Source organism: Myotis nattereri, assembly GCF_964212035.1.
Source record: "Myotis nattereri genome assembly, chromosome: 5".
Classification (NCBI taxonomy): domain Eukaryota; kingdom Metazoa; phylum Chordata; class Mammalia; order Chiroptera; family Vespertilionidae; genus Myotis; species Myotis nattereri.
In genome coordinates, this window is record NC_138080.1 from 39,518,631 (window position 1) to 39,541,219 (window position 22,589).

The 22,589-nt window shown below is 39.7% G+C and overlaps 1 protein-coding gene across 1 annotated transcript in view; it reads right to left on the bottom strand.

The window, feature by feature from the left end:
* Positions 1-22,589, bottom strand: part of GALNTL6 (polypeptide N-acetylgalactosaminyltransferase like 6) — a 937,179-nt gene that overhangs the window by 43,237 nt on the left and 871,353 nt on the right. The window contains exon 10 of the mRNA XM_081090925.1: positions 16,982-17,203. Within this exon, the coding sequence (XP_080947051.1) occupies positions 16,982-17,203 (222 nt within the window). The remainder of the gene's footprint in view (positions 1-16,981; positions 17,204-22,589) is intronic.

Below are 22,589 nucleotides of genomic sequence, written 5' to 3' on the forward strand. Positions count from 1 at the left end.
CAGTAATCAAAACAGTTGGTTATAAAGATAGATATAACCAATGGAATAGAATAGAGAGCCCATAAATAAACCCTCCCACATAAGGTCAAATGATTTTCATTTTCCACAAAGGTGGCAAGATCATTCACTGGAAGAAAGGAGTCTTTTCAACAAATGGTTTTGAGAAAACTGAATATCCACATGCAAAAGAATGAAGTTAGACTCTTACCTTACGTCATGTAAAACTTAACCCAAAATGTATCAAAGACCTGAATATAAAGCTAAAACTACATGTTTTAGAAGAAAACAGGAGAAAAACTTCATAGCATTGGATTTGACAATGATTCTTGGATATGACACAAAAAGCACAGGTAACAAAAGAAAAAATTATGTACAAATAAACATCAAAATGAACAACTTCTGTGTATAAACTAACATATCTCATAAGGGGCTAATGTCCAGAATATATAGAGAAATCCTAAAACTCAATAACAAAAAAGCGAACAATCTAATAAAAAAAAATGAGCCAAAGATTTAAATAGGCATTTCTCCAAAGAAGATACACAAATGACATATAAGCACAAGGAATGATGCTCACCATCACTAATCATCAGGAAAATGCAAATCAAAACCACATTGAGATAGTTCTTTACATCCATTTTAGGATTATTATAAAACACAACAGAAAACAAGTCTTGATAAGGATATGGAGACATTGGAACCCTTGTGCATTGCTGGTGGAAATATATATGTGCAGCTGCTATTGAAAATAGTACAGTGGTGTCTAAAAAGTTAAACATAGACTTACCATATCACTGATAATTCTACTTTTGGGTATGTATACATGTACACACATGTTCATAGTAACGTTATTCACAAAATCCAAAATGTGGAAACAACCCAAATGTCTATTAATGGATGAATGGGTAAACAAAATGTCATGTATGTATACAATGGAATATTATTCAGCCTTAAAAACACATGAAATTCTCATACATGCTATAACATGGGTGAACCTTAAAAACATGCTAAGCGAAATAAGCCAGCCCCAATAGTATAGACATTATATGATTCTATTTGCATGAGGTACCTAAAATAGTCAAACTCATAGAAACAGAAAATAGAATAGAGGTTACTGGCTTGGGGGAGGGAGAATGGGGAGTTACTTAATGGGTACAGCATTTCAACTTGGGGTGATAAAAAATTCTGGTGACAGTTACATAACAATGGAAATGTACTTAATGCCATTAAACTGTACACTGAAAGTGATTAAAAAGGCAAATTTTATGTCATGCATACTTTACCATAATTAAAAAAATGCAGTACTTATTTGATGATAATTGGGGCAGTTGCATTTGCTTTCTGTAAATCCATGAAAGAGAAGCAGTCAAGCTGTGGGTTCTGAGGGGAGCAGCCAGACATACAAGGCAGGATCTAATTCCTTTGCTTTGGGGTAGATATTAGAAGAAACTTGTCACAATAGGGCTTTTGAAAAAATTTTCTTAATGTATTTAGAACGTATTGTATCTCACACCAACAACCTCTTTCAACCCCATTTTACACATAAGGAAAAGAGTTACAAAGATATGCAGCATCGTATGCTCTATTGATGATGCATAATTGTTTTAGGAGAGATAATTATCTGGAAATTCCCCCAACTGACTGGGTTTACTTCTGAGTGCAAGGAGGAAGTTAAGCCCCAATACAGGTAGGTATAAGTGGTAAACATTTTATTTTTATTCCCCACCCCAATCCTGCTTTATGTGAGATTAACTCCCTTTAAATCCATGCTATCTTCTTCAGAAACTAAATAACATTGTTTTCTTTAATATACAACTCAAGTAGTCACAGCCAAGCTTTCCAGCTGTAATATTTACATTTTGCAACCAAGCAGGGCAGCTCAAAGGGTTTCTAAAACCAGAGAAGACTCTAATAAGCTGGAAGAGGCAATATCTGCTTTTAAGTTCATAAGCAATTTTCTAATTCAATTGGAGAGGAAGAGCTGGAAAAAGAGAGAAGGAAGGAGTATTTGAAAAATGGGAGATTCTTCTATTCCTCTGCTCAATGTAATGTAGGTGTAGGCTAGATATGAACTTGAACTCTTCACCCCGCCCATGATGTGCTCATTTTGAATGTCACAACTGAGTCTGACACTACTGCAATACATTTCTTTTTCATGTTCAGTTCATTTGTTGTATTTAGTTTGCATCTTCTATCCAAAGTATTTTATTTTTTTTGAAAATTGAACCTTTGAGGGGAGACAAAAACAATTTTCTTCAGGAGAAAATTTTTACTCATATTATTTTGGTAGGGAAGAGAATTAAATGTAATTTGTCTTTGAGATATGTGGTCCTTTAAATTTTAATTATCAGTAACTATAGCATACATGGAATTACTATCTTTGGGTACTTTTGCATTAATTTAGCTGTGAGATGGTCAAAGACTGTTAAAACAACAACAAGAACAACAACTCCAGTCATACTTCTGGCCATTCATTTGGATGTACAAATTATTACTGGTATTACCATCATCACTTTTAGTTCTACCATCACTGTCAGTGCTGACAGGTAACTTTGGTTGGTTACCTGCCGTATGCTAGATATTGAGGTTAAGAGCTTTATATGAATCATTAGAGTAGATACTCAACAGATTTTATAATGTAGGGACTATTATTCTCATTTTATGGCTGAGGAAACAGAGAGATTAAACCAATTTGCCTGATTCCAACATGTCCAGTAAATGTTGGAGCTGGAATTTGAACAAAGAAAGGTGCGAGGGAATTGGGTAGGACTGCGGATGTGTACTGACCTATGGGAAACTGAGAACATGACCTTTTCCTATTTACCATTGTATTTGCCACAACATTGCACATTGTGCTTTAAATGTGGTGGCGTGAGCTTAATTCAAGTTTGTGGAATAAATGAATGAGGAAAACTAAAGGATAATTAACACTGTGTTAATGATCTCCTATTTTAATTTGGAAGTTGTTGCCATGTGGCATTTTGTGGACTCATTTTCATGCACTTATATCAGGTAACCTGTTAATATAAGAAGGTGATTGTGGATTTGCATTTGGGGGGGTGCATAAGCTAGTACCTGGGAATACTGAAAAACAACATGTTCTAATTGTTTTGTCCTGCCATGACATGGTCGTGAAGATGTGATCTCATCAGAAGTCATTCTGCACATTGCAGAGGGTTTCAAAACTCTGGGATTTACTCAGTATCCATCAAGTGAATTGTCTGTGCCTCAAAATTATGAAAACAATTCATAATTATAGCTCATTATAGATCACTAGTCCTGCAGCCATATGAAAGCAAAAACTGTGTCTGACATGCTCATCATTCATCCCTTGTGATGAGCACAGTGCCTGGCCCATTAATATGTGCCAAATGAAAAAAAGATAAATGAAAATGAACACTTGAGCCCTAGCTGGTTTGCTCAGTGGTTAGAAGGCCACAGGTTTGATTCCTGGTCAAGGGCATGTACCTTGGTTGCAGGTTCAATCCCAGCCCTGGTCAGGGCATGTGCAGGAGGCAACTAATCAATGTATCTTTCTCAGAGATGTTTCTCTCTCTTTGTCTCTCCCTCTCCCTTGCACTTTCTGTAAAAATCAATGGAAAAAATATCCTGGGGTGAGAATTAATAACAACAAAAAGAACACTTGATGGGTCAGATAATAGCTAAGTAAGATCATGTGAAGGAGACAGGATGGCCAGCAAAACTTTACAACTTATGCAATGGATTAGAAGGAAAAAAAAGAATGTGTTGATTAGAAGGTGTTATTCAGTGATGGAAGGACAGACAGGGTAACTGAGAAATGAATATTGCTAGTACCATCCAAATGCTAACCAGCACTGCACATATCCTCATCTCAATGGCAGGGTTGTTCTTAGGATGGAGCGGAAGCTGGAGGGCCCAGCCAGCAGACTTGGAGTGTTGTTTTGTCAAGGCGAACCAAACCCACCACTGATGTCCCTGATGCCATTACATATTCTCTTCATCTTTGTTTTGACTGCATGTTCATCAAACAACTTTTTGACTCCTACCTAGTCTGCTTACACGGAGAGAATGTGCTGATGATATTCATTTCATGATTTTCTGTTCCCCTTGTAAGTGATTTATCATACAAAATCAATAGAGAGATCTGCCATGAACCTTTGGAGCATGCGTAGCACTCTGAGGCCAAAGGTACTGGTTTTAGCCACAAGTGGATTTCCGAGCTTTGTGACAGTTGTACTTGTCACTGACAACTAATAGTGGACATTTTGGTATTGTTCTCAGCCCCCTGTACCTCTTGGTTGGGGAGAGCCAGTCTCTTGGGATCTGATAGTAGTGAGTGCCAGAAAAGAGCCAGTTTCTGGATCTTCAAAGAGGAGGGTCAGTTTCATCCATCCAGCCTTTTCCTCAGGCTGATGCTGCTAAACTTTTCCACATGGACCAGGCTGACAACAGGCGAACATGTATCTGGGGAATCAGCAATCATGGCTGAGTACTCTCGCAGGTATGCCCATTCCCACAGGTATGCCCATTCCCACAGGTATGCCCATTCCCACAGGTATGCCCATTCTCACAGGTATGCCCATTCCCACAGGTATACCCATTCTCACAGGTATGCCCATTCTCACAGGTATGCCCATTCCCACAGGTATGCCCATTCCCACAGGTATGCCCATTCTCACAGGTATGCTCTCCTACATTTGAGCACCTCCGCCTCAGATACCTGCCTAACATTAGCAGTTATGTGACTTTTGTGTCTTAGGGCTTTGTTTTTCTTCTTTTTTTTTGTTAATCCTCACCTGAGGATATTTTCCCATTGATATTTAGAGAAAGTGGAAGGGAGGTGGACAGACAGAGAGAAACATCCATATGTGAGAGACACATCGATTGGTTGCCCAGGGCCAGGATTGACCCTGCAACCCAGGTACATGCCCTTGACAGAAACCAAACCTGGGTTCCTTCAGTATGCGGAATGACGCTCTGTCCAGCGGTTCTCAACCTGTGGGTTGCGACCCCTTTGGCAGTCAAACGACCCTTTCACAGGGGTCGCCTAAGACCATCCTGCATATCAGATATTTACATTACAATTCATAACAGTAGCAACATTACGGTTATGAAGTAGCAACAAAAATAATTTTATGGTTGGGTCACAACATGAGGAACTATATTTAAAGGGCCAGAAGGTTGAGAACCAGTGCCACTAAGCCAAACCAGCTGGGGCTCTCAGGGTTTTTTAGTTCTATGACCTTTGGCTACTTTACTTCCTCTAAAACGGATTATTTCTTTTTGCCCTACAATGAACTGATTATTTTTTGACTCTCTTAATCATTAACTCAGATTGATAGGGGGTAATTTTCATAGTGGTGACTAGAACCTTTGGTGAACATGGTACAGTGCCGATTCTTACCCATTCTTTAATTTCTAAATATCCTATTGCTATCTAGTTAAATTATGAATAGCTGGACTATGTGTTTCATGTACATTTGGAGGATTAAACCAATGATAATAAGCTTTTGAAAACTTGAGGTATTCTATAAATGTTACTAATCATAGTATGATTTCAACAGCTAATTTTATTTTCTGGTGAGAAAGAAGAAAGCCTTCTGGACAATTAGTAACCAATGCTCCAAACTTTAGAGAGGCAGGGAGAGGAGGAGGGGGAGAGAGAGAGATTTAGGGAGGAAGGGAAGTGCCATCTGCTCACATGTTATACAGTGTCTTTCCTTAGGTTATTCTACACCAGCTCTAGGATAGAGCTAATAAATATCCTAAATATAAAAATTTGAGTAAAATATTATATTTTTGAGGCATTATGCCATTCAACATTAAGATGTCGTGTTTTAATATAGTGATTGTAAATTAAAAATTCTGATGTCTACAACATCACAAAATTTATGCTCTCTCTTTCCCTATTGTTATCATGTTCCCACATACCTTCTAAGGCAATGCATTTGAAAAAAAACTATTTATTATGAAAATGTCTATGCTCAAAACACCTGTTTTTGAAACCATCAACATTTTGCCATACTTTGTTCATCTATCTTCTCCTTCCCAATCTCCTCTTTTTTATTTTGTTGGAGAATTTTAAAGCAATTCACACACATCATGTCATTTCATCCCTAAATAGTTAGTAAACTTCTCCAGGAGAAAGAGATAGGGAGAGAGAGAGAGAGAGAAGTGGGAGTGGGGGGGGGGGGGACAGGGGAGGAGGGGGGACGAGGAAGAGAACATTTTCTCATATATCCACACTTAGCAACAACTACTTAGTATTATCTAATACCTAGTCCATATTCAAATACCCTTCAATTGCCTAAAAATGTTTCTTTTTAGTTAGTATTCTATTCAAGATCCAAACAAGTTCTATTTCATTGTGTTTGGTTGTTAAGCTCCACAGAGCCTTGTGAATAGCTCATAATTTAGAGTAGCCCCCCCCCCCCCTCCTCTTCTCTCCCTGCCATGTACTTATGTTCTTAAATTCTAGATTTGGCTTGAGGTGTTTAACTTTATCTTCTATTCCCTGAATTTCCTGTAGACTAAAGTTAGATTTAAAGGCTTAAATTTAGATTTAGGTTTTTTTTTCTGTCTTTTTTTTTAAAAGATATTTCAAGGATGATTCTCAATTTTCCAGCTTGTCTAAAATGCCTTCACATTGCATCATAAAACAGTGCCTGTATGATTCATTTTTAATGATGCTAAAATTGATCAGTGGGTTCAGATGACAGTACAGGTTGATAATTTTATTGTTTTTCATCCCCAGTTCATCTAATGCAGTGATTCCCAAAGTGGGCGCTACCGCCCCCTGGTGGGCGCTGCAGCGATCCAGGGGGGGCAGTGATGGCCACAGGTGCATTTGTTTTAACTTTTTTTTGTATTACCTTTCTATTCTGAGTTCAATAAAGAGTTTCATAATTTCAAACTTCAATGTTTCTAATTTACACCTTTCTTTACTATATTTTACGAAAAAGGTAGAAACATTAATACATATATCTTTCTGTTTAATTGCTATTAAAATTTAAAAAAAATTAATTTCCAGGGGGCGCTGAGTAATATTTTTTCTGGAAAGGGGGCGGTAGGCCAAATAAGTTTGGGAACCACTGATCTAATGCTTTTACCTTCCAATGATGAGCAGTTAGTGCACGAGGGGTTGAAAAATAGTGATTTTTCTAATTCTTTCTCTTTGAATTCCTTATCTCAGAATCTCTGTTAAAAACTTTCAAGCACTAGGACTCTTTGGATACCTTAAAATGTGTATTATACAGAAAACCATTTCCTTTAAAATGCCAGTTTTCAGAGAAATTAATTGGTGTCCTAGCAACTGCCAATGGTGTACAGTGGTTTTTATTCTCTTTCTTTTACCTCTTGAGCTTTAAAAGCATCATTATGAATCTCTATATAGTACATTTAAATTAATTGGGTCATTTTCTCATTTTGAAAATTGAGAAAGCCTTCTGGACAATTAGTAACCAATGTTCCAACTTTAGAGAGAGAGAGGGAGAGGAAGAGGGAGAGAGAGAGAGAGAGATTTGTCCCATCTATGGCAAGTGGGAACTTCTTCCTAGGTCCTTTTGACAGGATCTCCATCAGCCTCTGACAGCTTCCTTTCCTTCCTTGTTTTCTAGAGCAACAAAATGTCCCAGCTCATTTTCTACATCTACTGCCCCACACCTGAAATCACACATTCTACAAGGAGCCTTAGTTCCATTTAGTGGAGAATCCTATTTAGACACCACAGTTGAACATCAGGTGTGCTCACTGAGATGGGATTGAAAATGTTTCTAGGCCTTTTCAGTGGACCCAGCTAGAAAATTGATAGTAGTTTTAGAAAAAAGTTGAATTACATTGACATTTACAATTCAAATGTAAGAATATAGGGTGCTTATTTTGTTGATTTTCTATTTGGGTCTCTTTTTATATATGCAGCAAACTTATTTCTTTATAACATTAACCTACTTTTAAATCTGTGTACCTGAAAGGAAGGTAAACTAAAATTTTTTTTTATCAGAGTTAAATAGGTCTATTAGATCTTCATTATTGATCACAGGGTTTAGGTTAGTATACACAGCTGCATTAATTTTGGTCCACCCTTTATTTCTTGCATGGAGAGAACTATGCTAAGCTATCCTATTATTGGTGTGTTTCTGTCAGTTTCTCCTTGCATTTCCAGCAGTTTGTACCTTTGAAAGTTGTTTTTCTAGAGATTGCGGTCTTTAGTCACTATAAGGTATTTTTTGACCTTTAAAAAAACCTTTTAAGCTTTTTAAAAAACCTCATTCTACCTGGTTTCATATTAAAATCTCAACTCTGCTTCTTTATTACTTGGATTTGCCTGGTATATCTGTGCTTATTATTTATTCCTTTAATGTTTCTGTGTCATTTTAATTTGGGTGAGTCTCATATATAGCAGAGTTAGATTTGCTTTATTGGTCAATCTGAATTAATTATTTTATTTTTTCCATCAGCATTTATTTCCTCTATGCATTTTTCTATCTCCACCCACCCACCTGCCCTGCACAATCACCACACTGTTGTCCATGTCCATGAGTTCTCTTTTTTTCTTTTTTTACTCAATCCTTCCACCCCTCTAGTACCCTCCCCTCAACCAGAGTTGTCTGCCTGCTCTCTACCTATGAGTCTGTCTCTTTTTTGCTTGGTAGTTCAATGTGTTCATTAAATTCCACCTATGAGTGAAATCATATGGTACTTGTCTTTCTCTGACTGGCTTATTTCACTTAGTATAATGTTCTCCAGGTCCATCTAAGCCAGTGGTTCTCAACCTTCTGGCCCTTTAAATGCAGTTCCTCATGTTGTGACCCAACCATAAAATTATTTTCATTGCTACTTCATAACTGTAATGTTGCTACTGTTATGAATCGTAATGTAAATATCTGATATGCAGGATGATCTTAGGCGACCCCTGTGAAAGGGTCGTTTGACCACCAAAGGGGTTGTGACCCACAGATTGAGAACCGCTGATTATTCTAAGCTATCAAAAAGGGTGAAATTTTCTTGCTTTTTATAGCAGATTAGTATTCCATTGTGTAAATGTACCACAGCTTTTTTTCTTTTGATAAATTCCCAGAAGTGGGATTTCTGGGTCATAAGATAGTCCCATTTGTAATTTTTTGAGGAAACTCCATACTATGTTTTCCACAGTGGCTGCACCAGTCTGCATTCCCACCAGCAGTGACGAGGGTTCTGTTTTCTCCACACCCTCGCCAACACTTGTTTTTGTTGATTTGCAGATGGCAGCCATTCTTGTGAAGTGATATCTCAATCTCGGTATATTTTCAAGCAAAGATATTGTGGAAAATGTAGCTCCTTATTTCTGGCATCACACCATATGGATTTGTATTATTTCCAGTAGAACAGCAGTATTTGAATGGTAGAATTTGGAACAAAACTATCTGCTGCAAACTTATGCAACTCAGACAAGAAAGCATAGGCAAAAAGCGTGAATGTGTATCATTGGTTCTGGATGACTTGGGTCTAGAACAAGACCAGAAATGTAATCTGCCTTTCTTGTTTTAGAGATTGGTCTGGAAAGTTAAGCTCCTCCTGAGATTATCGTGCTATGATAATCTTTGTAATGGACCTAAAGGACAGGTCATCTTAATTTAGAAATTGAATAACAGGCATCACAAAGGGCAGTGGAAGCTCAATAGAAAAAGCTATGCATGACAGCATAAAAAGGGAAAGATCTTAGCCAAATACCACTGGGTTGTTGATTAGACAAAAACAGAATTCTGGAAATCTAAGCTGGTCAAAGTTATCTCCTAGATCTCAAATTTAATAGGAAGAAATCTAACCGAATGGATAAAAAAGAAGATATAATTGTAAGAAAATAAATTGTAGAGGAAGAATTTAGCCATGGAGGCTGCAGGGGAACACGGGCATGCTTATTTGGCATGTCCCAAACCCAAACAGAGATAGTTAAGTTCCAAGTTGCTCTCAAACTCTAATTCTGATGGATGACCTTAAGGTTGCCCAAAACGTGTGTACTGTGAATGTAAGGGACTGCTTATTGTTCAGCAGCTGAGTCACTATACTTCCCAGAGTTTGGAACAGGGCCAGTCAGGACCCACTAACTACTAACAGAGCAGCTCAGGACATTACAAGGACACTTAGGGGAACATTGGCTTTTGCATTTAACTATTGCCTGCCTGTGAGTGATTAAAACCAAATTCCAAGCCCAATAATGCAAACTGGGACCAGTCTTGCTCACTTAGAAATGATTCCCAGTATTTTCTAACTTTTATTCCAGGACCCTGAAAATCTTTCTTATTTATTTATTTATTTATTTATTTATTTATTTATTTATTTTTGCTGCGCTTATTCTTGTTCCCCACCTGTGGGTGGTCACTGGATTTTTAAGGCAAGCTGAGGGCAGTCTTATAGGCACTTTGTTAAAGAATGGGTAAGGTGGACATGATTCTTATGCCCATGACCGGAAAAATTCTACTGAATTTGTTTCATCAATGCCATCTCTCTGAGGCCACAGAGATAATTGAAGGATCCTCAAATTCTATTAATTTTGTAGCTTTCTTGGAAGTAGAAAGGTATCAATTGTCAGTGAAACTTAAACATTAAGATGAATTCATAATTAGGCTAACATACAGTTAAAATTTAATTCTTGTAGAGAGCGCCTGGGAGAGGCCCCTGACCTGATTGTCGTCTGAATCCAGCAGTGTCCGGCAGAGCCATGCCCTGGAAACATACCTTGCCAGAGGCAGGTGTGTTGTCCGCCTGACCTTCAGCTCAGGTGCCAGGGGGTGGGTTTCATTATCTAATCCAGCCAAGCACCAGGAACAAACACGATTATCCGGGCCCACCCAGAAGTGATGATTACAAAGAAGTCACAAAAATACACATAATCTCCTTTGCCTTGGGCTTTAGTAAAACTTCCTGGTATTTTGCTGTATAAAATAAACTCACTGTATTGGCTCTGAGTCACACGACCCCAGCTTTCTCCTTCTATCTCTGTGTCTGTCTCTTTCTTTCATTTTCTCAGTCCCCAGCCACCCCTTCTCAGGAATAGGATCACTCTCTAGTAGCGCTCGATGCAGAAAAGAGAGAAATATTTATATTTCTGTCATATGAACCCCAAAAGGCATATACTTATGTGTGTGAATATATGTCAATATGAATACATATATTTTAAGAAAGAACAACATAAATTGAAAAGACAGAGAGTTTTGTTTGGCATATAAGAGAAGAAAAATAAATCTGTTAGCTCTGATTCCATCATGACTTGGGTCAAATGGCTACTGTAGGGAAGATGTCCAATTTACTCAGCTGAGAATATGGAACTAAAACTATATTTATCATAGATACTTAAGTTTGTCTTCAACTGTCTCAATTGTTGACAACTCAGAAAGCACAGAGTAAGATCTGAAAGGACAATGTGATTCTTTATTTGTTTTTACATTTTTCTCAACCTCGTTGTTGAGCTCCAGAGAGATGAATTAGCATAGCCCTCGGGCATTGCTTCTGCCTGAGAAAATAAATGACGGATCAAGTCAACTCTAATACACTCAGAGAATGGCAAAGCATCTCTGAATGACTGCTTAATTTAAAGATCTGGCTCGAATGGCAAGGAAGGTCCCTGCAGGGTTGCCGGGGGAGTAGCAGGACAATCTGACTTTGTACCTTTCCTTGTTGTAAGACTAGGTTGCAGGGGAAGGTGGGAAGCTGGCCATGACTCTCCCAAGAGAATGTGGGAGAACCTCACTCCTTGTGCAGAAGGCTCTGGCCTTCACAGCAGCAGCACTTACACATCATTTGTTTGAAAAAGACAACATCACATCCTCAGATGGTCTTTCAAATAACGCAGCTCCTAGTGTGGCACTTCCTTTCATGTCTGCTGATAGGGAGAAATTGGAAAAGCCGGTGTTCTGCGAGTACATTTGAAAAAAGGAAGCAATGGGAAGAAGTCAAGAGCTGCCCAAAGCAGAGGAGGAGACCAGGAATTATGTAGGGTGCCTACCTCTGTGAATGTTCCATAATTCAAGGTGACATTAATCTTGAGGAAGGAATTTAAATAGCAGCTGAAGCAGTTAGGTATTGAGATGAGTTTTTAAAATAAAGATTTTAAAAGAAGTTTTGCACAATCGCAAGACGACAAGCGGAGGGGCCAAGATTGGCACATTGAGGACAGTAAGCAGACGCTTCTTAAAAGAATTTATGGTGCTGGTTGGAAGAGACATGTTTGTCTATTTTACTACTTTTATTCGCCCTTACACATGATAGTTGCGATTCTGCAGAAGTCTCTTTTTTGGACTATAAAGGAGTACTATAAATGACTTTAGCAAATTCATGAATTCTAAGGAGGGAAGGGGTAAGAAGGAGAAAAAAAAATAGGAGATTCTGTTTCTTTCATTTAGCATCGTGACACAAAAAAAGACACTCCATATGTGCATGATTTAAGAAGAGTTTTCTACTTTAAATCTGTCCTTACCCTACCCAACACAGTGCCATGGAAAAGCATATTGCTTCTATCTGAACAGCAAGCACTAAGGGATGCTGGACTTATTACACAGCTCAAATCCTATTTATTCTCTCTGGGCCCGTATCCTCCCCACTGTACCCACTGCCTCTGCACACCGGAGGATGGAATGAGTTCTGGAGAGAACTTCTCCACCAGATATGGCTTTAATGTCTTCTTGCCTTTTAAGTAGGAAGCTGACAGAGTTTGGAAATTGCCAGGTAAGAAAATTCTCACTTTGGGTGTTCCTTCTTTTTCTCCTTAGGATGTTCGAAGAGAGCATTCTATATCTTGTTTGACTATCATGTGGACCACAGATCTGACAGTCCATCAGAATGAATTACCCAAAATGCATTACACAAACTGTCTTCCTGGCGGCCAAGCTTCCCCATGAGGTGGACTTCGTGTAGCCAAGGAGGGGTTGGTAAACGAGTGAGTGCTCAGTGTGCTTGCTCTTTGAAAGCGTGTGGGCAGAGCAGTGAATAGGGAGCCAGGGTTCTCCATTCATTTATTCATTCAACAAATATTTATTGAGCAACTCCTACATGCCAAATACTTTTTCTAGCAGTCGTAACTCCAAAAATCAACAAAATCCCTGTGTTTTCTAGTGGGGCAGATAGATGAGAAATACTATATCCTCCCCCGCCCCCTCCACACACACACATTAGATACCTTGTTATATAGTGATGGGTGCTGAAGAGAAACAAAGCAGGGAAGGGAGATTGGATGCGTGTAAGCATGAGAATCCATGTGTTTGTGAATTGTTGCAGGTAATACATAGGGTGACCACAGAAGGCACTACTAAGAAGATGATTTTTTGAGTAAGAACCTGAAGGAAGTGAGGAAAGGAGACAAAAGATTTCTGAGGCTGGAGGATTCTAAGCAGAGGAAGTAGCAAGTGCAAAGGCCCTGGGGCAGGATAGTGCCTGGCCAGGTGGAAGAACAGTGAGGAGGCCAGTGTGCCTAGAGAAAAGTAAGCTGGGGGTGAAACGTAAGAGAAGAGGTTGGAGCGGCCACAACAGGAGCCAGATCATTTATGGTATAGATAAGGACTTTGGTTCTTACCCTTAGAGAGATGGTAGCTACCGAAAGGTTTTGAATGGAGGAGGGGCCTGATCTCCATTTTAAGTGGACTATGTCGAGTATAAACAGGAGGGGGAAAGGGCAAAAGCAGAGAGATAAGTTAGAAGACAAGTGCAACAATGCGACTGAATTTGTCAGGGAAATGAGTAGCAGTTTATAGGGTGTTTAAGGTCTGTAACATATCCTTTACACACTGGGTTTCAACTACCAGAGCCAAAAATTGCCTAAGCACTTCTCTGTTTACCCAGAATTAGGCTGGCACAGAAAAGCAGGTGGAAAATCATTCCAAATACAAGTGCACAAAATGGCGAGCTTCCCCTCTTCTTGGCACAGGTCTCCCGTAAAGAATTCTTAGGTTTACTTTGTTGGACATTTGTGGTTCTTTCCTGTAACTGCTTTAAAAAAAACCCCGCAGCCTGCATTTCCTTTCTCACTTTCTTACTAAAACAGCAATTGACATTTATTTAGGAGCTTTGCCCATTCTAACAATTAAAGTTCATAGGAAATTAAACAACCCTCTCATATACTAGATTGGGTCCTGGAATAGAAAATAGGCATTAGTAAAAACATTTAACCTTGGTGAAATCCGAATAAAGTCTGTGCTTTAGGTAATCGTATTTTACCAATGTTAATTACTAGTTCCAATGTACAAACATATGATGTTAACATTAGAAGAAGTGAGGTGAATGGTATATGTGAACTTTCTGCACTATCTTTGCAACTTTTCTGTAGATTTATTAAAAATAATTATTATTTTAAAAAGCCCTCTCAAAGGGAAAAGAAAACACAAGAGTAAAAAAAAAGTGAAAGAAACTTTTTCAGAGATCATTTAGTAATTTTTGTCCACAATTAAACAGAAGGTGTTACTACCCAGTGTATAGTTAGGAAACATTCTTTCTTTTTCATTATTTCATTGAGATTAAGCTGCATTTCAAATGCTTCACTTACCTCCTGAATTAAAGGCATATGTATTACATTCACTCTTAGGGATCTATTTTGCTTAGAAAATAGATATTTTTCAAAAACGATTTACCAGTGAAAACCCTTGTCACTTGTTCATTTTCTTTCTTTCTGCCTCCCTCCACAATCCCTACCTTCACTCTTCATTCTTGCTCTGCAGCATGCCTTCACTACACAAATGCCACTGAACGCGATGGTCCTTGACCTAGACCCCTATTTTCTTCTTTCCTTTAACCTAAACATGTCCTTTCTTTGTTTGCTGTTCTGAAGCACTGAGGAAAGAAATTTGCCATCTTGTTAAAAGAAAAAATCTGATCTTCTCAATGTCTAATTGTTTAGACCAGGAATGATGAATGCAAATAGTCCCTCTGGCCACACAGGCCTTGTAAAAGGTGTGAGGCAGTCTAGAGTAATGGGTGAAAATACTCTGGCATAGCCTACTTGGCCCTAAGATGGGGTCTTATTTTGATTATTCCTGGGAAGTTGTGCCTTCTAGAACCTCAATGGAAGCTTGAATCTATTTCCAAGCACAATGCTTCGGAAGTACCCGTTACAGTTTAGTCATGTAATGTGGGAAAATGTGGCCAACTGCATGCAGTTTGAAGTAGTAAGCAGGTAGGAATAAACATTTTTGTTTCTATATCAGGTGGAGCAAAGATTGATGAAAGTTTAATGCAGCTGCAAATCACACAATAATACTGTAAAGTCTTCAGGAGTATTTCTTGGTCACTACGGCAGGACTGCATTTAAATTATCACAGAAAGATGACAGGCGTGACTTTAACCATAAAGCTCTAGGAAGGAACTCAGCTGTTTACTGGGTAACAAATTCCTATGTCTTATGATGCATTAGCCTAAGAAAGTTCTTTCTAGAGGGTACTTTCAATTTCCACTGTTGTAAATTAAGCCCATGATAAATAGCTAAAATGAATACCGGCAGATTAATATTACTAATGTTCCAAGGAAACTCTAATGAAATGTTTAAGATGCAAAGGATTAGGCCAAATTACCAGCCGGCGTGGCTTGGTGGTTGAGTGTCAGGACACATGCCGGGGTTGCAGGCTCAATACCCAGTGTGAGGTGTGCAGGAGGCAGCCAATCAATGATTCTCTCTCATCATTGGTGTTTCTATCTCTCCCTTCCTCTCTGAAATCAATAAAAATATATTATAAAAAAAGTTAGGAGATGGAGCATGTGGAGATGGCCTCCACTCCTTCATGTCCGGGGAACTGACAGGTAAAGAATGACATCTTTCTGGACTCTCTCAGCAAAACAAACAGCCCACATGTAACTTGCTGAATACATTTTCTACAGGAGTTGGGACACTCCTCAATACCGGGGCCTCTCAGGTGCCCAGCCACCTGTTTCAGAGCTCGACCAAGCCACAGACATTAGCCAGACAAAGACATGCCCTCCCCACACCACCAAACCACCAAGGACGGTGCTGAATAGGTTCATGTGCAACAGTCAACTCCTGCCTTCGGAAAGCATCGCGACCAGCCTGCACTTCCCCCATAACCTTCTGCTAAAAGCAGATTAGGCTGCTAGGATAAATCCACCCTATCCAATGTCAGTTCTTGCTTTACACACTCTATTCCATGGGGAAAAGGCTAGAGTCACAGGATGGAATAGAAGTGAACCAGCACAATAGCCCCTTTATGCCCAAAGATGGATATTTAAAGCGTTCGGAGGTGGAAAGGTTAGTGCTTATTTAAGGAACAAACGGGGCTCCTGCGCATGTCACAGTTCCGGGTATAAGGGAAATGCATTTCCTCACGATTCTGCAGAGCACAGCCGGGGTAGGAAAAAAGCCAAGCCCTTCTGTCATCTTGTCCTTGCTTATACAGACGGGAGCAAGGCTGAGCGTGGGGGACTGTGAGGGATGTTATCACGGACATCAGGTCACCCTTATCGATGCAGGAGCATGACAGGCATGTTCATTCTCTACAAGCTCTCATGGTCATCTCACTAACCTCAAATAAAAATATTTTTCAGGTATATGAAAAATTCACTTGGGGGGTCAACAGTGGCCAAGAATTTTTAGGTGGAGCTATATTGGCTGAGGGCTGAATGCTCACCCCTCGCAATTTCTAAAAAGGTTGAACATTGCCCTAACCGGTTTGGCTCAGTGGATAGAGCACTGGCCTGCGGATTGAAGGGTCCCAGGTTCAATTCTGGTCAAGGGCATGTACCTTGGTTGTGGGCACATCTCCAGTGGTGGGTGTGCAGGAGGCAGCTGATTGATGTTTCTCTCTCATCGATGTTTCTAACTCTCTATCCCTCTCCCTTCCTCTCTGTAAAAAGTCAATAATATATATATTTTTTAAAAAGGTTGAATATTTATCTAGCCAATGTGACTTAAGCTAATGTGACTTTCCTGCTGGGCAAAGGAGTGAGGGTTTCAGCAGCCCCTCCCACCTCCTGAGGCTGGGAGAGGACGCACTGAAGCAAGAGCAGGGTTCACGCAGGCGCTCCTCACCTCTCCCCAGGCAGCAGGTGGGGGCTCCACGGGAGGGTAGTACTTGGGCACATCCCAGGCCACAGCCGCCATGAACCACTTGAAGTCCTTGCACTTGAGCTGTTTGCGCAGCTCCTTCTGGGCGGAGATGTCCCCCGTGGAGAGGTGCCTGTACTCCGGGCGGCGCTGGTAAATGTACTCGGCAAATTCGTCCATCCAGGTCTCCGCCACCCGCTTCAGGTTCTGTGCAGCAGAAAAGATGGTCATTTATTGGTCTATGCACTCAAAGGCTGAGCTCAGTTGCACTAGAAGTTGAAGAGAGAAAAGGGAAAGAAATCAGACAGCCTCAGGCAGCTCCGGTTGGTGTCTTATTAACAATGCGTTTTCATAACTGTATGGGGGTATGATATGATTAGCCCAAGGCTTTGCATACATTCCCGCTCTGGCATGGGGGTCAGTTGCCAATCAGATAATTCATTGGAGCCAGTAAAAATTCAGTTTACAATTGTATCAACTTTCTCATCCCTCCCGTTACTTCATAATTATAAAAATTCTTTATTTTTCACATAGCACGAAGGCAGGTGAAACTGGAGATAATGAAGTTCCTCTTAGGCATCACTTTGCTTAAAGCATTTCAAGGAACAGTCAGAGATTTTGCTTAGAAGGAGGACAAACAAGCTGATAACCACTATAGAGAGAAGGCAGCATCGCTCAATGCAAGGCCAGGTGTCTGATGATATTTTATGTGTGACACTGATGCCAGGCAGAATCTAGTAAATTACTGCACAATGAAGCTGGGTGAAGGGAAGCACCAAGTACCTACTCTTCTTCACTGGGGTGAAGGAAGGTTGATGGGGGCGGAAATTAGCACCCCGTGTAGGGGCGGGAGTGTGTGTGCGATCAGGGTAAGAAGCTCAGCCCTTTGGTCAGTTTTGAGATTGAGCGAGTTATTTGATTCCAGGCCTCAGATTCCTCACTTAAAGAAAGTACATAGAGTAAGCTGCACCTACATCATGGGAGTGGTCGTAGGATTAAATAAAGTAACCTGTAAAGTGCTCAGAATAGTACCTGGCACACAGTAGGTATTATGAATAGTAATCAGAGAGCCTGGATACTGGGCTTGGCCACAGCTGAACTACTTTGTTCCTGTGTCTGTGGGAAGGGCGTTAGCTGAGATGAGATGCTCTCTGCCATTCCTTCAGCTCTATGATGCTACGTGGCAGAGAAAGCAACCGCATTGTCTTGAAGAGATGCTCCAGCTTGCAGCACAGTTTCATAGGCTGGTGTCCTATAGGCTATGGTTCTCTCTGTTTTGTGTTCAAATTCCTTCACTTAAGTATCCAGTTGGTGTGAACATTGACCCTTTCCAGGTTTTCATTTGCATTAGAATATAAAATGAACAGAATAGCTGGGAGCTTTAAGAAGATCCAGACACGTGTAAAAGTAAAGGAAAAACTAGTGATATTTTGTGCTAGCTGGTTTGACTCAGTGGATAGAGTGTTGGCCTGTGGACCAAAGAGTCCCTGGTTCGATTCTGGTCAAGGGCACTTACCACGGTTGCAGACTCTTCCCCAGCCCGGGCCCCAGGGGTGTGTGTGCTGGAGGCAACAATCTATGTGTTTCTCTCACATTGATGGTTCTCTCTGTCTTTCCCTCTCTCTTCCACTCTCTCTAAAAGGTCAATGGAAAAATATCCTTGGGTGAGGATTAACAAAAACAAACAAACAAAACAAACAAACAAAACTAGTGATATTTAGGAAAATCACTTTATCTTAAAAATTGCTATAAAATTCTGATTAAGGCCTGGAACTATGCCCAGGGGTCTGCTGGATTTGGAGACACTGTCTTCAAATATTTTATTCCTAATGGGATCATTTACTTTTCTTGTTCTGTCCTGCCAAATCCACATTCAGCATCTCCCTGGGCCTCTCCCCCATCTGACCTCCTCGCCCCCTCATGGATTCCTTGGTTAGTTATGGCCAATGGTGGTCACAAAGTAGGGCTCAATTAATACAGCAAGATGCAGAAAAAAGACAATGCTACAAAGACTACTCTGATTTCTTGGTTGCCTCTGTGTCCCGTTTTTTCTAATATTCCTGCATCAAAAGTATAAGACTTGTTCTTCAATGAATTATTTGCCGTTGTTGTGCTGCCTACCATCCCATTGGCATTGCCTTGTCTATAACACTTCCCACTCCCCTGCTTATACACCGTCCATGTGAATGGCCAAATAATATCATTCTGAAGTCATTATTCTGGAAATAACAATACTTCTGCACAGAAAAACTAACCACAAATAAAATGAAAAGGAAGCCAACTGAATGGGAGAACATATTTGGCAATGATACATCTAAGAAGGGGTAATTTCTAAGATATATAAGGAATTCATACAACTTAACAAAAGTAAGACAAAGAATCCAATTTAAAAAATGGACAAAGGACCTAAATAGACATACAAATGGCCAAGGGACATGAGAAAATGCTCAAAGTCACTCATCATCAGAGAGATGCAAGTTAAAATGCCAATGAGGCATCACCTCACACCTGTCAGAATGGCTACCATCAACAAATCAACAAATGGCAAATGCTGGCAAGGATATGAAAAAAAGGGAACCCTAGTACACTGCTGGTGGGAATGCAGACTGGTGCAGCCACTGTGCAAAACAGTATGAATTTTACTCAGAAAAATTAAATATGGAACTGTCATTTGACCCAGTGATCCTACTTCTAGAAATAAATACTAAGAAACCAGAAACACCAATCAGAAAGAATATATGCACCCAAATGTGCATAACAGCACAATTTATAATAGCTAAGGTCTGGAAATAGCCCAAGTGACCATTAGTAGATGAGTGCATAAAAAAGCTGTGGTACATTTACATCATGGAATACTATGCAGTTGTAAAAAATAACAGCATGGAGGGACCTAGAGAATATTATGTTAAGTGAAACAAGCCAGTCAGAGAAAGACAAGTATCACATGATCTCACTCATATGTGGAATCTAATGAACAAAATAAACTGATAAACAAAATAGATTCAGAGACATAGAAGCATGGAACAGATTGAAAAATCTCAGAGGGAAGGTGTGGGTGGGTGTGGATGGGTGAGGAGAGATTAACAAAAGAATTTATATGCATAACTCATGGACACAGACAATTATGTGGTGAAGGCCTGGGGGGAGGAAGATGTGGGGTGGAGGGGGTCAAAGGGAAAAAAGGGGGGATTATGTAAAACTTTCAACAATAAAGATAAATGAAAACACACACACATATATAAAAAAAACTCCAATACACTATGTTAATTTGCCGCTGTTATCATGAATCAGCACTTTGTTTTGGGGAGAACATTGGAACCACAGCTGAGAAATATTACAAGCAGTTACAAGAAGAGTTTCCTGGGTCTTTTCTTGATTATAGAATAAAGTCATCCACTCCAGGAAATAGGATAGTCATATACACATTTGAGTTCACTGACATCTTTACATAGGAACACATATACACACATTCAAATATATGGAGGCAACAGGGTAAGGGCAAAGCTATATTCCTCACTTAAACATTCATAGCTGTGTACACATTTAAAGAATCATGCAACTGAGACATCCCAATAATATCTCTTGCTAGAGCTGGTAAAAATCCTATATAATAAAAGACTAATATTCTAAGTGTCTGGTCGTCCGTTCAACCAATCAAAGTGCAATATGCTAATGATATGCTAAGGCTGCTCAACTACTCACTATGATGTGCACTGACCACCAGGGGGAAGATGCTTCGACTGGTAGGTTAGCTTGCTGCTGGGGTCCAGCCAATCGGGACTGAGCGAGGGGAGGGCCTAAGCCATCAGTCAAACATCCCCTGAGGGTTCCTGGACTGTGTTTCTTTAACCATAGTTTCTGCTGCTTCAATGCCCTTCTCCCTCCTGTTCCTCTAATTGCCACCACTCTGAAACTCTCTCCTTAGTACTCCCAATTAGAGTTGTCAGATAAAATGTGGGGCACATAGTCAAAGTTGAATTTCCAATGAACAACAAATAATTATTAACTATAAGTATAATTAATACATGTATTACTATCCTCTGTGTTAAATCAATTAAGCAAGCAGGCCTCTAGATGGAGGTGGCTAATACCATGGCGGCATACCTACACAATCCAAAATCTAAGCCTGCAAATGTCTCAAAATCAAAACACTCATGACAACCAATCACAAACAGCCAAGTAGGCATAGCCAAGCAAATAATTTCTTTTCTTTACTTAACTTTAAAGTTTAAATAAACTTTAAACATTTTAAATATGCCTCAGTTGATCTTTTAACACATGGCACATACTTATACTGAAAAAATTATTTGCTTATCTGAAATTCAAATTTAGCTGGGTGTCCTATATTTTTGTTTGCTAAACCTGGCAACCCTATTTCTGATATACATAAAATGGATAGAATGTGTGCTCCATGACTGTGTTTGACTGTGTATGTAGAATCTGGCATATTTTGTTGCTGTTGCCAATACATAGTGAATTTTTTCTTCTGTGGAAATTATTCCAGGGAAGTTTCAAATGCTCTGCAGAGAAGTTGGCTATAACACACAGTTGATCTAAATATGCTGCCCACAATCCCACTGCCTTTCTGTTGCTCCCTGGTGGGACCCTGCTGGCCCCCTATCAGTGAAACAAGCAGGGAAGCAGCCGTATAATTTAAGATAACAGCAGTGCTAAGTGGTAGCTGGAGGCCAGGGCTCAGCATGTCTAGAGGGGACAATGTAGGGCTTACTGTTAACATCAGTCTGAAAATAAGGTGAAGGCTTTCTGTCTCTGCACATCTGGGCTGGATTCCATTCAGGCCCTGAGTGTATGTGGACAAAGGAGATTGGAGGCGAGGGTCCAATCCCATTCAAGATGGATCCAGGAAGTTTTGACCTGCTAGGGTTATTCTCAGCATGGAAGTCATGGAAGTTTGAGAAAGATAGGTGCTGGAGCTGAAGAATACATTTTTTTTTGTATAGAAAGCAAAGAAGGATTTCTCTATTTTTTAAAAGCAGCAGACCGTCATAAATGAAATAAAAACTGTTGTTCTGAGCACCTTTTATGCATAAGACATTGATAACATCATCTATTTTTATATCACCCTTCTGTGCTTTCATGCATATCACAAATATTCCCCTATTGAACCGAAACTGATATTAAACTCTCCTTTCTTTGTGTTGCCCAAATATTTATTAACACAATTTAACACATTCAGCTTTATATTAGAAGTCTTTAGAATTCAAGCTCTGTTTGTTCTGCACTACTCAACACTAAATTTTTCCTTAATTCTCATAATCATCAGGTCTTTGAATTGATATTTTGCCAGGAACATTAAGTCACATGTCTACTTCAGTGCCTAGGAACAGATTTCCAGCTCTGACTGATCATCTTTATTGTGCAGCAGGAGGAAAATAGATAGTTCCATTACACCTGCTGGTTCATGAAACCGCATAAATCATCCACTAATTATTTTTTTTTTGCCAGCAACATTTTAGATCCTACTGTTTGATTATTTCAAAAACACAATCCTCATTCAGTTTCTCAGCATTTTATCTGGGAGTCGATTGTTTCTTGGGCGATGAGGTTGTCCCCTGCATGTGTATTACCTGGG